A 15,009-nucleotide genomic window follows, 5' to 3' on the forward strand; every position below is an offset into this window, starting at 1 on the left:
TTAGTTCAAGATTTATTTAGTAACTCTTGAACTAAACAGGTAGACTTCACATGCCAATGAAGATGTGGCAATTGGCCAACAAAACAGAAAAACAAAGGGTATGAAAACGTTTTTATTTCATTAGAATGTTCAGTCGCCCAGTGGTTGAGTTACAAAGCAACATTTTGCTTTTACCAACATATTGGACAAATGTGACCCAACATTTTCTCAGACCTTGAAATAAAACCAACATTAAATGATTTCACTGGTCCAAGTCACATGAAAACTTCCAAGACATTTCCCAAAACCTAATCAGTTATAGATTCCATGCTTCACAACACTAATGAAATAGTAAAGAAAGTCATAGGTGTCACTCATAAAAACTTAACATACGTTATAGGTTTCCATCACTATAAAAGGGGAATGGCAGTTAATGTAGCAGTTTGTTCCCATAAATCAAGCATGTTTCCTTGCTTGTATATTAAAAAAATATTCATTTTTATTTCTTGGGTTATTGCTTTAAAATCTAGGGTGGTTACCACATTGCAATTACAGCCAAAAATATGTTCATAATAGAAGTATAACCATGTATCCATACTACATATCTGTGCCAAACAGGTTTTGAAATTTTCAGTTCTATTATACATTCTTTAAACCATCAGATTTATAGGTTGCATTATGTATGTGCAAATGATTAAATCAACCCTTTACTGCATAGAATAAGAAAATTAATCATTACAAATTGTGAATAACAAGTTCAATTTAATGTATAATAAAATATTTTGGGAACCACAAATGTACCAAAACATGTACTTAGGATGTGGAAGACAATGTAAACCTGTTTAAAAGGACTGAATGGACTTGGCTGTCGAAAGGATGCAACTTTCCACAACTCACATTGAAGTAATGCAAAAAAGCCCATAATGATATCTAATACACAAAGAAACAAATATGATCCATGTTTCTCATAGCTGAGAGGATGTAAAATAATTCAGGTCAGATGATTCCCCTTAATGCCTACCCTAAGCTTCAAGTTCACTTAAAGAAAAAGAATAAAAAAAAAGACTCCAAACAAAACAAGCATGAGGAGAACGAATACATGTTGAAATCACAAAATAACATGTCCCGCAGAGTAACATTAGGCAACAAAGTTTTAAAACTAATTGCAAATGTCTTTATTTCCTGGTTAAGTTGGGAAAGAAAAGTCAAAATCTTAAAATAATACTTTCCATCAATGCAGAAAAGGGTTAAACATCCACATGGGGCTGTCAGGTTTGGAACTGGTGCGTATGCTTTTATGTATTCACCAGTTAAATTAGCCAAAATCAACTCTTAAATGTAATGGGCAGAGAGCTCAGGGAAACATGTTTTATCTTTCTTCTCTTTGGGTCTTGCATGTCTGGAAAGGCAGTTTTTATTCGGCGGCTTCCGTGTCTTCGGTCGGCTGTCCAGTTGCATTTTCTGCTGTCTTTGAGGCCTGAGGTAGAGAGGTTACATTAATGACAGGAAACTGAATGTCAGCATTTTATTAGAGTTCATGATCTAGTTTTTAGTTTCATTCACGGTGCACAGATGAACCCAGTATGCAACCATTACAAAGCCATCATTATTAGAACACAACAATACCTTCTTTTTCTTTTTCTTCTGTGTTTTACGGCTTGCAGAGCTTTGTAGTAAAGTCTAGAGGGGAGCAGAGACATTTTGTTATGAAGTGAATAAAATCTTTAATAACACAAACTGCTATTTGTGACTAAGAAGCTCAATCTTAAAAAGTTAGGTCATGCTCTCACCCTCAGCTCTGGATCCTGAACTTCATGCTCTGACTTGTAGAGCTCTGGTTCAAAGGGTCCGTTGGTGATTCTGTGAGGCCCATTGGCCATCAGCAGTACTGTGAACTTAAACTGTGCTACAAACTCTCCTGAACACAAAAGATAGAAACAGTGGAAGGTGGTGAAAAAGTAAAAAGTAGATAAAGAGAGAGAAAATGTTCAAACACTCACCCTCTTTTTCATGTAGCACACTGAAGGGCTGTAGCAATTCATGTTTGGCACACTCTACCACACCAAGACGGGCCTTGGCCTCATCTTCAAAAGCCCTGGTGGGAAAATTGATGTTAGGGTTTATTTATTATTTATTTATTAAGTCATTAAATCAACATGTACTCATACGCCACAATGTCAGTCCATTTAAACCCATTTTCAGCTAGGTGGTGAGGCTTCTTCTCAAATGTAAAATTCCAACCTCAAAGTGAAGGGCATGGCATCAAAGCGTCGCTCCACCTCGCTGAAGAACGTACGAGAAGTCTTCATCTTCAAACCATACTGTTTACTGGGGTCCCTCTTATAAATGGTGGTCCTCAGACCTGAATCTCTGGCCTAAAAGAAGATAACAGACATGAGGTATGAATTCCCATTAGTTTACACTTCACTGTTAATTACTAAGAGCAGAATCATTAAATATGTAAAGGTGAGAAACAGATCAGCAAGACACTAACCTTCCCTTCTCCAGTGCTCACTAAGACGTCCACAGCATACACTTCATGCACTTCAAACTCTGCCTTCTCATGGTCCTTTCTGTGGGCGAATAAATGAGGCAATTACTGCATCCAATATGACAGGCATTTATCTGATATACAGCATCTTTATTTTTGATAACTGAATCCAGATAAAAAATACACCACTTTTGGGCTGTGGAAGCAGCCTTTCTGTGTCTGTCCAGAGAACTAATCACTGATTACATATCACAAGCAGGCACAGCATAAGGGAGAGTGAACAAGCAGGTACTGCAGAATCAATGTTTTAAAACAAACTGATATAAATATGTTGTCATTGCAATGTATTTTAAAAAAATTAAGTTACACAACCTATGAAACATTTTTTAATTTTCTCTGCAGTTTTTTTTTTTTCTTTTAGACAAAATCCATTTAATCCATTCTACTGTTGGTACGGCTCCCTTTCTCTCAAGAACAAGAATAGATTGCAGGGGTTTGTTAGACTATGTGGGAAAATTGCAGGGATCTCCCTGATTGACCTTTCAGCCCTGCATCAAGCCAGAGTGCTAAACAAGGCTTGTTTAATCCTTGCAGACCAAAGCCACCCATTGGCTCATGGATTTTTGCTGCTTCAATCAGGGTGCAGGTACATCCTACCAAAATGCAGGACTAGCAGACACAAATACTCTTTTGTCCCTGCAGCCATTGCCCAATTAAACAAGGAGTTTTAATTTTTTTTTATTAATTTATTATTATTATTATAGTCCTTCTTGTGTGTTTGTGACTGATTGTTTTTACTGCTGGCTGTACAACAAATTACCCTCACAGGATAATAAAGATTTCTTGAACCTTAAACCTTACTGGAAAATGAAAATACATTAGTTCACTGAGGGCATGCGCATTACATCGAGTAGAAAAAAAGAAAGATAAATGTACCTTTGCTGGTCTGTTGGGTTCTGGATGATGGTCTTCTCGCCATCTATGACGTGCTGCTTTAACTGATGAGACAGCATGCCTTTAAAAAAAATGGAGCAAGATAGAATAAATAATATTGCAGAGCACAGGTGAACCACTCCTAACACATCTGCCACATTGCTATTACATAAAGAAATCTATGGAGAGGAATACACACTAAAAATGCCCAAACTTTAAACAGCCACTGACCTTCAATAGGTGAGCATTTGAAAGACTGTGCAATCTTATTCCAGGCTTCTGTCACTTGAGTATTCTGAAAGAGAGATATGCAAGATTCAGTTTTATATCTGATTTTATAAAAGAAAGAAAAAAAAAAGCTTGTAAGCTTGTTAATTTATGATCCATTTTTAAACCACAGCTAATTATATGATTTATTTTATTTCCATTTAATGGAGGCAGAGCAGCAAAGACCAGTCGTCCAGGGCTTTTTGAGAAAAATCAAAGGTAAAAGCATAAAACTGAAACTTAACCAGAGAGCAATCTTGAGAAAACTCTTAGGAGTTGTCTATAGCTGGATTTATACTTGTGTGTAAGGTCGGTTCCTACGTCACTGCCGTATGCTCTGCGTAGGTCCGCAGAGACTTGATGCGCACCTCTTCCAGACCTGACGTGCATCCGTGCTTGCAGCAGTGTGATTGCAAGGAAGTACTCCCTTGTGATTGATCAGTTTGTGATTACGTGTTTCTGGATTTCTAAAGATTCTCACTGAGTTTGTGCAGTAACCATGGAAGACAAACCACAACACAACGCCATAACCCTACGCTTGAGTGTAAGAGCATATTTTACCAGCGTCAGCTGTGCCGGCCCTACCGTACACAGATGCCACGTGAATATAAATCCAGCTTAAAATCTACAGATGACCAGGACCAGCCACTGTAGAGAATTCATCCCCAAGGTCACCCCGTAAGCAGATGTAAGAATGAGGTTCAACGTACCTGGTTACCAGGTTTCACAAGGCGTAAAGCTGCTTCTGCACACAGGTGGGCTGCTTTGATAACATCAGCTTTCCGTCCTGTAACAGGGTTTTCCTATAGAAACAGTTCATACTTGGGTCACAACGATGCAGAACTGCACACACACACACACATCTCTTCAAATAAATCCTCTCACCTTACTGGCTCCCACAACAAAACTGTGAGCGACGTTGCCAATGAAGCCATCAACATGAACTCCAAGATCTCTGTACAGAATAAGAGAAAAGAGTAAAATATAAAAATAAATAAACAGGTGCCAAGATCATGACTAGAAAAGCAGTTAAGAAGCAAATGAACAGAAAGGAGACTTCCAGTGGCTAAACAATAAAGTTCAGACAAAAATTGATCAATCTAATCTGCTATGCACATTAAGTGAAAGATATATTTGAAGGTGAATTTGTGTTATTGGCTGCTGGAATATAGTGAAAGACTTAATGTTATTTTAAGCACTGGTATATCAGACTGTAATAAAGAGAACAGCCATGCCCAGCCAGATGCTTTAAAAGGGTGTTTTAGTAAAAAAAACATACAAACCAGCTTTAGGCTTTTGAAAGCTTCTCATCACAACACTTATCTACACACAAAAACGTACTACATAAAGTACTACAAAATACACACAGAACAAAATACACTGCAGAAGACAAAGACATTAGTGGCAATACAACAAATAAGATGACTTCTTTTGTCAAAGTACAGCACAGCATTTGAAAATGTGGTATGGGATTTTGTAAATGGATGGACATCAAGGTTGAAATCTAACATTGTTGCAAAAACACCAATTTTAAGAACCTTACTTGTAGTTTGCCACAAAGGACAGACAGGAGGACAGACAAGACGTTGCTGATCAAGCAAACAATTAACTGCAGCGAGAAAGCCCTCACATACAAGCCAAACTACCACACAGAGGGGGGACAACACACTAAAGACACATGTAAAAAAGATGGGATAACATTAAAGCAGAGCATGGTGCCTACATTTTGACCAGATCCCCATCTTTAAGTATGTAGTCAGGGTCACTCTTCAGGGGAGAGAAGTGGCATACACAGTTATTGACTGAGACGCTGGTGGGAAAGGCAATGCCTAGAAAGGGAAGAAGAGAACCACCAAGTCTTCATTGGAAATAATCTACAACTTTTATCAAGAAAGTTACAAAAGGATGGAAGATTGGGACACTTTGCCATCTCTGGTTTTGTTTTTTAGAAGTCAATAAAGCTAATCCAAGGTCTGAGAAATAACAGCATCAACAGCCTGCCCAGATGAATCCAATCAGATCCCCCTCAACTCGTTCAAAGACACAACTTATAAACTATCCCATCTTTGCCTCACCTTTTTTCATTTCCTTTTCTTTCTTGAAGACCTTTCCAGTCTCAGCCATGATATAGGCGTCCCCTTTCTCACACAGGCTGAGCACAGAAACGCCGGGTTTTGCTGTTTCCAAGACCAGACGAAGAGCCTCTGCGGTCAGATAAATGGCACATGGTTAACAGCAGGGCAGTAAAGATGGAGCAGAAGGAAAAATCACACACTTCATGCACCAATATAATTTTGATAAAATGGTATATGAGCAGGAACTGGTGATCTGACTTCCAGCAATAAATTGAGTTGCAAGGAAATTACAGATAAGATCCTTAACACTCATGGTACTGTCACAAAAATAATGTATTTAGAAATGGCTGTAGAAATTGAAAGTCCATTGTGAGAAAACCATTCGTTTCTATGTGATTCAGCTCCATCCTCTGTTACTTCACCACCTGTCATTATCTTTGCAATTCTGGCAAACAATACAATAAAAAGAACTACAACTGTATTATTTTACTCGAGTAGCTGAATATACAACACTGTATTTTGTATGATTGTTTGTAATTTCTCCATTTTCTAACCCATCAACATTTCTTAATGAATTCTTTTTAAAGTCCATAAAATAGCTTAATGCGCGACAATACTCAACTTATTGTTAATTCATTCTTTCATAACTTCAAGGCTTAAATTCTATCAACTAAGCCGTTTTTATTGCTTCTGAGACTTTGCACATCATAATTAACCTAAAAAATGGAAGCTGTGCTCCAGAATTACCACTGAGCCAGTTTCTTCCCATACAATGCCACCCAGAACAAAGTTAATGAGAAACAAAGTGATAACCCTTGCCTCATATCCCTGGACTGCTTTCTTGTCTTTTAGCTTGTTAGCTTTTGGTTAACAGTTAGTAGCTGACAAACTGGGGACAAGTGAGCTAGCTAGTAAGTTAGCACCCCACGTAAGTAAGGACAGCTTCCACCAGCAAAGCCTAACGCCAACGATGAGTGGCAGCAGCTGGGAAGCTAACACTGGCCAAGTTAGCCAACTAAAACCGAAGAAGCTGCACCTGTTAGCTAGCCAGTTAGGATAGCATGCATGTGCCTCGACTGTTAAAACCACATGGCTTACTGTGTTACATTAGCTGGCTGCACGACGGGCCGAAAAGGGCGTCCTATCCAGTCGCAAACAGCTTTTCGTTTTAATCAACTTACGGTTGGCGATGTCACCACCCATCTTATATTTGGTGACCACCAGATCTTCGGCTATGGTCTGCTCTTGCTCCTCGTCGGACATCTTGGCAGTGAAGTTACAGTCGCTCGTGGGCCCGGCACAGCGACAGTGCTCCAAAAATCCGCTCCGCTCTGACCACAGCTGCTCCACGGGCCTCCTGCTACCCTCCAAGCCCTCCCACTTCACAGTGACGCAGAGTGACGACGTAGACCCCAGAGACCGCCAAAATGAATGGGTGGCTTTCCAAAACATATTGTAGGCTACATGTGGATTTTTTGTGAAATGTGGAGGTTTAACTGTTTGAATGCATTTAAGAGAACTTTGTTTGAAAATGAAGGAAAAGTCAACTTTAAATAACAAAGAGCCCTTGATGAATTACAGGATTGATTAAAGTTATTTGGCCAGGACAGCATTTTCTTCACCAGACATGTTAACGGGCAACATTTCTAGGTGCAGCCAAGGGGTGTAGAGTTTCCAGATCAGTCAACTAATGCTGCATCTTATATTTTTGCCGTTAATATGGTCTGAACTCCAATGAGCAGAGACCTCCAGCACTCACAGTTTGCAGCTGTGAGAAAAGTAGATTAAATTAAAAATATAACCTTTAGTTCTGATGTCACTGTCTTCTGTAGGAAAAGGGTGGTTTTGCCAGTCTGGGTTTGCACTGTCTAAATTGGAGAAAATTGAATGAATGAATGAATGAATCAGGAGATTGACAACAAATCTGGGCTGGGTGAGGAACTCAATCATCTGAGAGGGGTCAGAGTAGAGTATTTCTCCACACTGAAAGCAAACAATTTATTTGGCTCAAGCATCAGTTTGGGTAAAACTGCTGTTGACTGTGTAGTCTTTCAGTGTCTGTGTTTTTCACGTGTTCTGTGTTGTGACACTTTTGCATGCATCTTAGCGCATATAGAGCTGCCAACTTTTCAATAATCCTTGGAGTGAGATTTGGTGGAACCAACCAAAATTTTGCCACATACATGGCAGCAAGGCATAAGACTCATTTAGACTCATTTTGTACAGGTTTAATGATAAAATATAGCACCCAGGAGGAAAAAAATGTAAAAAAAAAAGGTTTACTAATATGTATTCAAAGTACCAACAGGAACTTTAAAATAAAACAGAAACCAACTCAACTACACAAAGGAAGGGACACTGAGACAAGACACAGGGAATTTCACAATAATAATTATTTTTCAAGGTCTTTGTGCCTTGTCAAAGTGGCTTTTGGCCTTTATTAAGGCCTTAATTAACAGATGATTGAGGTGGTGAGAGAGAGTGTGAAAATGATTACAGCACAGGGAAAGTGATGGACCTGCTGCTGCTGGGTGTGAGACTGAGGACCATGTGATTCATGATGTTAATGTTTGCCAATACTGATGTTACAATTTTAAAGTGGTGCTGAAAGGTTCAGTATATATGATTGTTATGCAATGAGCCATTTGCTAGGATACACCAACAAACACGAGTCATGTTTTGTATTGTACCTTCTGTCTTACTTTTAGAGGGGTGATAGGGCCAATAAGAACATCCATCATTATTATAATGCAAAATTCAGTCTGTCTACATCTTAATTCAGGTAAACTGACTTTCATAATTATAATTAGACGTTTTAAAATGGAACACAAAATAACTTTTAAATCCAGAATTTTTAAGGGGCCCCACCCTGCAGTGGCCCTGGGTAAATGGTATAATTACCCCCCCACCCCACCCACACCCCCAGTCCAACGCCACTGTATTTAGTGACAACACTGATCAATTACGATCAGAAATTCATCAAAGCTGTTACTGCTGATCATTTGACACTGAGGCGTTGCGGTAAAAACAGTTCAACTTTGTGTTGATATTTTATCCCTTTCCCAGTCAGACAGTTCCCAGTCAGATTCCAGTCAGACAGCAGGTTCAATACAAGACAGGACTCAGCGACATTTACTGAAGAATAAATTTCAACATAATTATTTAAACATGTTTGTTGGAGCACATTTCCATAAATCACTTATAATAATGTCTTTCTGTAAATATAAATAAATATGAGTAAAGTCTGACAAGATAAATTTTATTATGCTGGATTTTTAAAGCAAACCTCCAAATTCATGTAAGAACTCAAAATAACGTCAGCTGACTGCATTTATCACAACAGTCTGATATTCACTTGAAAGTTTTTACGGACTTAAATCTATATGAATTTATACATTTGATTAGATTATAAATTCTGTTTGTATGCTTCACTTTTGTTTGACAATGCACAAAAAGGAGGATTTTTTTCAGAAAGTCTATTTCAACCATATTATTATTATTATTATTATTATTATTATTATTATTATTATTATTATTATTATTATTATTATTATTATTATTATTATTATTATTTATTGTTTCAGTAGCAGTGGTTTGGAAGCAACAGTAACAGATTAGCAAAGGGAAGCTGAAGATGAAACATGACACTGTTCATACAATCCTCATAAATATGAGAAATGGGGGGTCTGGGCCCCTGAAGAGCCCTATGTCTAGCAACACCCTTGCCCTCAGTCTCTGTAGGCATAACTTATTGATCAGGAAAGTCTTTTTTCAGGCTCAACAGATAGATCCCAAATAACGTCAGCTGTAAGAAATGTCGGAGTGGCTGATATTTATTACTGCACATCTGAACAGAACAGGAAGCCTTAGTTTTATCATTGTAGGGATTCCTGCTGTTTAAAGATCAACACAAAAACTTAAATCTAGCAGCAGGCAGACATAAATCACTTCCCCAAAAACCAGTGACATTGCTACACATACCTGATAGTACCTGATAGTACTTGCCAGCAGCACCAAAGGACTCAGAGTAACGTCTGCCTCCTCCCTAGCAGCAACTGTCCTCCTCTCTTCTTTCGCCTCATCACCTCTGCTTCTGTGGTATGGTAGATTCTCTGATGTTTAATGCAGTTTGTTGGCTTCACACACACATCAAACTGTGCATCATTGCTGTTGGTGGAGCTGAAATAACTCCCCTCATCACTGCATGTTGGACTGGTGGCTGAGCAGTGGATGAACCACGCTGCTGCAATGCTGCATCTTTTTCAAACATGCCTATGGCAGGCAGAAGAAGTAGTTCCTACCTATCCTGGAAGTTTAGATATATAAATGTTGGTATTAGATGAATAGATATTTCACTATTGATCTGCACATCACTACTACTTATTCTTCTCAGATAGATGATATTGTAGGCCCGTTCCCACTTATTTATTTGTTTCACCAAGACACAGGTCCAAGAGTAACGTGGCTCACTGGGAATCCTCCCGAAATTAGCCAGCATTGCTCTTGATATATGTTTCAGCGTGAGAAATCAGAGGATAAGCGTGAGAGCGTGAGAATTCACTCAAATACTTGAGTCTCACAGCCAATGTGTGAGAGTTGGCAGCCATGACGCACAACAGTAGGAAGAAGGTATGAGACTATCTGGTCCAGCCTTTTTTCTAAAATGCTTTTCTCTCATAGAAAGAAGCTTTTTGCTGGGTGTGTTATTCTGGGCTTGAAATGAAGGGAGGAGTTGTGGGGGAACAGTTGTCTAGACTCTAGAACTTGCAGGGCACAGCAAGAGATGCAGAAATTATGCTATGGAAATAGCTGGGCTTTCTTCAGACAATGTGAGCAGGTGAAGCCCCTGATTTGGGTGATATGAGTATTACTTGTATCTGTAAATTTATGCATCAGCAGGGGACTAAGCAGAAAGCAACATACAAGTGGAAAAGGAGAAAACTACACATCAGAATATTTAAATATTTGCCCGTTGTTCATAGGTTGTTTCACCCACAGATGATTTGTACAGTTTATTGGGGACTTGGATACAAAATTCTTTGCAGAGAGTCCAGTAAATGTTTCAGATATTAGCATTTCCACAGACCACTTATAGATCATGTCTTCAAGTTCAAGTTTATTTATATAGCACAGTTTCTGCAACAGCAGTTGCCCAAAGTGCTGAACAATAGAATAACAACAAATAGAACACTCCACAGTTAAAAATAAAACACTACACAATAAAACAATAAAAATTAATAAAAATAAAATGATAAAATTGGAATAAAAAGTAAAAACAAGGAAATGTCAAGCTCAATATTGCTCAAACACCAGTGCGAAAAAGTGGGTCTTGAGTAGAGACTTAAAACCGCCTGAGCAGCTCTGAAGTGAAGTGGCAAGCTGTCCACAGTTTTGGAGCAGAAATCGAGAAAGCTCTGTCACCCCTGGATCTGAGTCTAGCTGACGGGACCTTCAGAAAAAGCTGTGAAGAGGACCTTGGAATCCTGGCTGGAGCATGCTGGTGTAGGAACGCCGACAAACACAGGGGAGCTAAACCATTTAAGGCTTTAAAAACAAATAATAAAATCTTGTACTGGGTTCTGAAACTAACAGGAAGCCAATGCAAGGACGCAAGTACATAAGCCTTGACAATTTATGAGTGCATTATACATGCAGCCAGTGTTGCCACAGTTACCTTGAAAAAGTAATCTGATTACTCCTTTAAAAAGTTACTTTACTGATTAATTGATTTTAAAAGTAACAAAGTTAGATTACAAGTTACTTTATTAGTTACTTTCAGCAGCTGCCAACAACACCCCCCACCACAACATAAAAAACTGTTTTTGCCAATACTGACTTTATTAAAAGTGCATTTCAACGTCAACATGTATCTCCGGACATTTTAAATTGAACTTAAAAACTATTTCCTGAAAAAATACACTTTTTTATAAAAAAAATAAATAAAAACAGTCTTTCTTGACTTATATAAACACTTTTTTCCTTTTTTGACCTGACCTATTTATCTGTTAACATTAATAGAAAACTTACCATTTATAATCTACATTGTTTATAAATGTAACTACTAAATTCTTTTTAACATGTTTTATGAACACTGAACCTGATGTTCACAGCATTACAGCAACAAGGGGCGGCTTTCCAAAACAAAGCTCTTTTTGGGGAGGGGAACAATGGTAGTAGTCTTAAAGCAAGATGGAACAGTTTTCTGGTTGAGGGAGAGGTTGAATATGGAGGTGACTGTCAGCTTGTTGGTACATGCTCTGAGGGCTAATCCAGGGAAGTTGTCTGGCCCTGTTGCTTTGTGGGGGATGATCCTCCTCAGAGCTTTGTTTACCTGGGCTGAGAAGACTGGTGAGGGGGAGAGGGGTGAGGCTGCTGCCCGATCTCCTCTATGAGTGGAATATGTCTGTAGTTGAACGGTGGAATCTGGGATATTATCTGAGAGCTAGGTTTTGGTGAAAATTAGAGCAGCATTCTCTTGTTTCCCGCTGTGTTGTAATCCTGGCATGTCTCTTTTCCAGAGACCGCACATTAGACAACAAGAGGCTGGGTATCGGTGGTCGGCTGGCACGGGCTTTAAGCCTAGCGTAGAGCCCTCGACCTCTCATTCGAGAGAAACACAAGCAATGTTTGCCACGGCAGGTGCCATTTTAACTGCTGATTGTATGGTGATGTATGAAACACTTTAAAAAATATATTTGAGACTGTACTAAGACAGTGAACCCAATCGTTGCACCCAAATAAATAACACCATCTTTTATCTGACTAGAGGACAAAGGGTAGACTGCTTTTGTCTCAGCAGACCATAGAGGATTTTTCTGCCTTTTGTCTTGAAAGGTTTGTTCTTGTTTATACCATAAAGGTTACATTAACCATCTGGTGCTTGAATTATTACAAAACAGTAAAACATTTTTTCAAATAAAATATTTTACTTCTACAGACATGCACATTGATTTTTTCTGTATTTTAATCTTATTTTAACTTTTACTCATTGTATTGATTTTTCTATTTGATCTATGATAATATTATTAAAATAATATCTTGTCATGTTAATATAATAAAGTTTTCTATAAAAACACCTGGATCATTTTCTTGTCCTGTTTATCACTGAGGCAAATTTAGTACTGACAATGTATGTATATATACACTACCGTTCAAAAGTTTGGGGTCACTTCCCTATTGAATCCTATGGCAAAGTGACCCCAAACTTTTGAACGATAGTGTACTATATCAAATGTATTTATTCTTCATACATGGCAGAGCATTTGTGACTCACTAATGACCAATGAAGTTGCTAATATATGATACACAGCCATGCATACATTTAAAAACATCCTTTAAATATGTGTTCACTGTAGTGGACACTATGCATCAAAGGGTTAATTTAATAGATGCTGTATGATGCCCTTTCAAAAATATATTGGGGACTGTGCTCAGACAGTAAACCCAATAGTTGGATTAAAATAAATATTATATTTTTCCTGACTAGAGAACAAAGGGTAGACTGCCTTTGTCTCAGCAGACCTTAGAGGATTATTCTGCCTCTTTTCTTGAAAGGCCTGTTCCTATATATACCTTGACGATTGTAACAGTTGTAAAGTGATGTATCATACACTTTCAAAATATATTGGGGACTGTACTCAGATAGTAAACCCAATTGCTGGATTAAAATAAATAACAACATATTTTCCTGACTAGAAAAGCAAGGGTAGACTGCCTTTGAAGATACCTTTGAAAGGAAGGGGCTTCTCAACCACAGAGTTCCTCGGAAACAGGACACAGAGGCAGAGGAGCATCTCGATCAGGGGCCCCCTCTGGAACAGGAACCTCAGGAGGCTGCGTGGACCTGGGCTTAGCTGTGGGACGCTGGAAAGCTGAACAGGACATGGGCGTAGTCTTCAGATGCTAAATAGCTGGACAGGACGTGGGTGTAGTCTTCGGACGCTGAATAGCTGGACAGGACCTGGGTGGAGGCGTCGGATGCTGAAGAGCTGGGCAGGACCTGGGCGCCAGCATCGGATGTTGCAGTGCTGAGGAGGAACTGGCCACCGGCGTGGGATGCTGAAGCACTAAGGGGAGACCTAGGAGCCATCGTTGGATGTTGCAGCACTGAGCAGGACCTGGGCACTGGCGTGGGACACAGAAGCACAGGAGTAGACCTGGGATGCAGTGTTGGAAGTTGCAGCGCTAACAACGTGGACCTTGGAGCTGGTGGCAACATCGGAGACGAGAGGCGTGGAGCCGGCGAAGACTCTAGAGACGAGAGGCGTGGAGCAGGCAGAGACACTGGAGACATGGACCGTGGAGCTGGCAGTGACGCCTGAGACGTGGACCATGGAGCTGGCAGTGACAGTGTGAAGCAAGGTCATCTACAGCCTCGCCTCCATTTGGCCACATCTGCGGCCCATATAGATCCCTGAGACATGGGTCTGTCAGGAGGTGTCCAGACCGCCAATCTGGACCCCCAGAACATCGACCTTTCCAGAGAATCGTCTGTCAGGGTGGCTCACCACTCCAGCCAGCTCACCAACTCTGCCGAAGTGATATAAGGGTGGCCCTCTGGGTCCATATGTGGCCAATTCCATCTGTCTGCTGGGTACATGTCTGGGTAGATCCCGCTGTCACGTTTTCGGCGGACGTGAGGACTCAAATGCAGGCAGATCAGGTAGGAAACAGAACTCAGAAACAGAAAAACCACACCCTACAGGGATAAAACACAAGGATCTGACAAGGAAAACTGAAAAACATGGGGTATAAATACACAGAGAGAGTAATAAGAAGCATGTGAAGTGACTGAGTAATCAAACCAGGTACTGGAAGAAAACATTGTTAGTACAGATACTGTATGATACAGTTTCAAAAATATATTGTGGACTGAACTCAGTCAGTAAACCCAGAGATTTATATAAAGGGACACTGTCTCACTTCCCCAGTTTCAGAGAATTCAAAGAAGCTCACATGATAAATTCAGAGTATTTACGTTCTGCAATCACCGCAAACATCGTTTGGGAAACAAATCTTTTCAGAGAGGGAAAAAAACCTACATTATCCTTCCCTGTCACTCTCCTAAGCCTAGATCCATCTTAAATACAACTGCATTAGCAGGTGCTAGTCAACCTAATCTTGAGATGGAACTGGCAACAAAGACATATGGGTGTTCAAGTTTAAACGCTTGACAGCAGATCTTGAAGATGTTACCCATCTGTGGGCCGTTCTTGCTCAGAATCACAAATGGCGTGATATAGAAAACCTCCCCAAACCGGACAA

At 39.6% G+C, this 15,009-nt stretch overlaps 1 protein-coding gene across 1 annotated transcript; it reads right to left on the minus strand.

The window, feature by feature from the left end:
- Window positions 1–99: 99 nt before the first annotated feature.
- On the minus strand, window positions 100–7,128 carry pa2g4a (proliferation-associated 2G4, a). The gene is made up of 13 exons (XM_041980914.1): window positions 6,927–7,128; window positions 5,746–5,874; window positions 5,394–5,499; window positions 4,556–4,625; window positions 4,381–4,473; window positions 3,635–3,698; window positions 3,407–3,485; window positions 2,474–2,552; window positions 2,221–2,354; window positions 1,980–2,074; window positions 1,770–1,897; window positions 1,606–1,659; window positions 100–1,456 (listed from the first exon to the last, which is right to left on the minus strand). The coding sequence occupies exons 1-13, from the start codon at window positions 7,006–7,008 to the stop codon at window positions 1,394–1,396; spliced, it is 1,176 nt and encodes a 391-aa protein (XP_041836848.1). The 5' UTR covers window positions 7,009–7,128; the 3' UTR covers window positions 100–1,393.
- Between the last annotated feature and the right edge of the window lie 7,881 nt (window positions 7,129–15,009).

This window comes from Melanotaenia boesemani, chromosome 3 (assembly GCF_017639745.1).
Source record: "Melanotaenia boesemani isolate fMelBoe1 chromosome 3, fMelBoe1.pri, whole genome shotgun sequence".
Lineage (NCBI taxonomy): Eukaryota > Metazoa > Chordata > Actinopteri > Atheriniformes > Melanotaeniidae > Melanotaenia > Melanotaenia boesemani.

Excerpts from the sequence above, each read along its gene's own strand:
- pa2g4a (XM_041980914.1), bottom strand. The coding sequence starts at position 7,008 with ATGTCCGACGAGGAGCAAGAGCAGACCATAGCCGAAGATCTGGTGGTC. Across the intron at positions 2,553-3,406 it reads AACCCAACAGACCAGCAAAG|AAAGGACCATGAGAAGGCAG; the intron begins GTACATTTATCT and ends ATTCGCCCACAG. Across the intron at positions 1,660-1,769 it reads TTCAGGATCCAGAGCTGAGG|ACTTTACTACAAAGCTCTGC; the intron begins GTGAGAGCATGA and ends GCTCCCCTCTAG.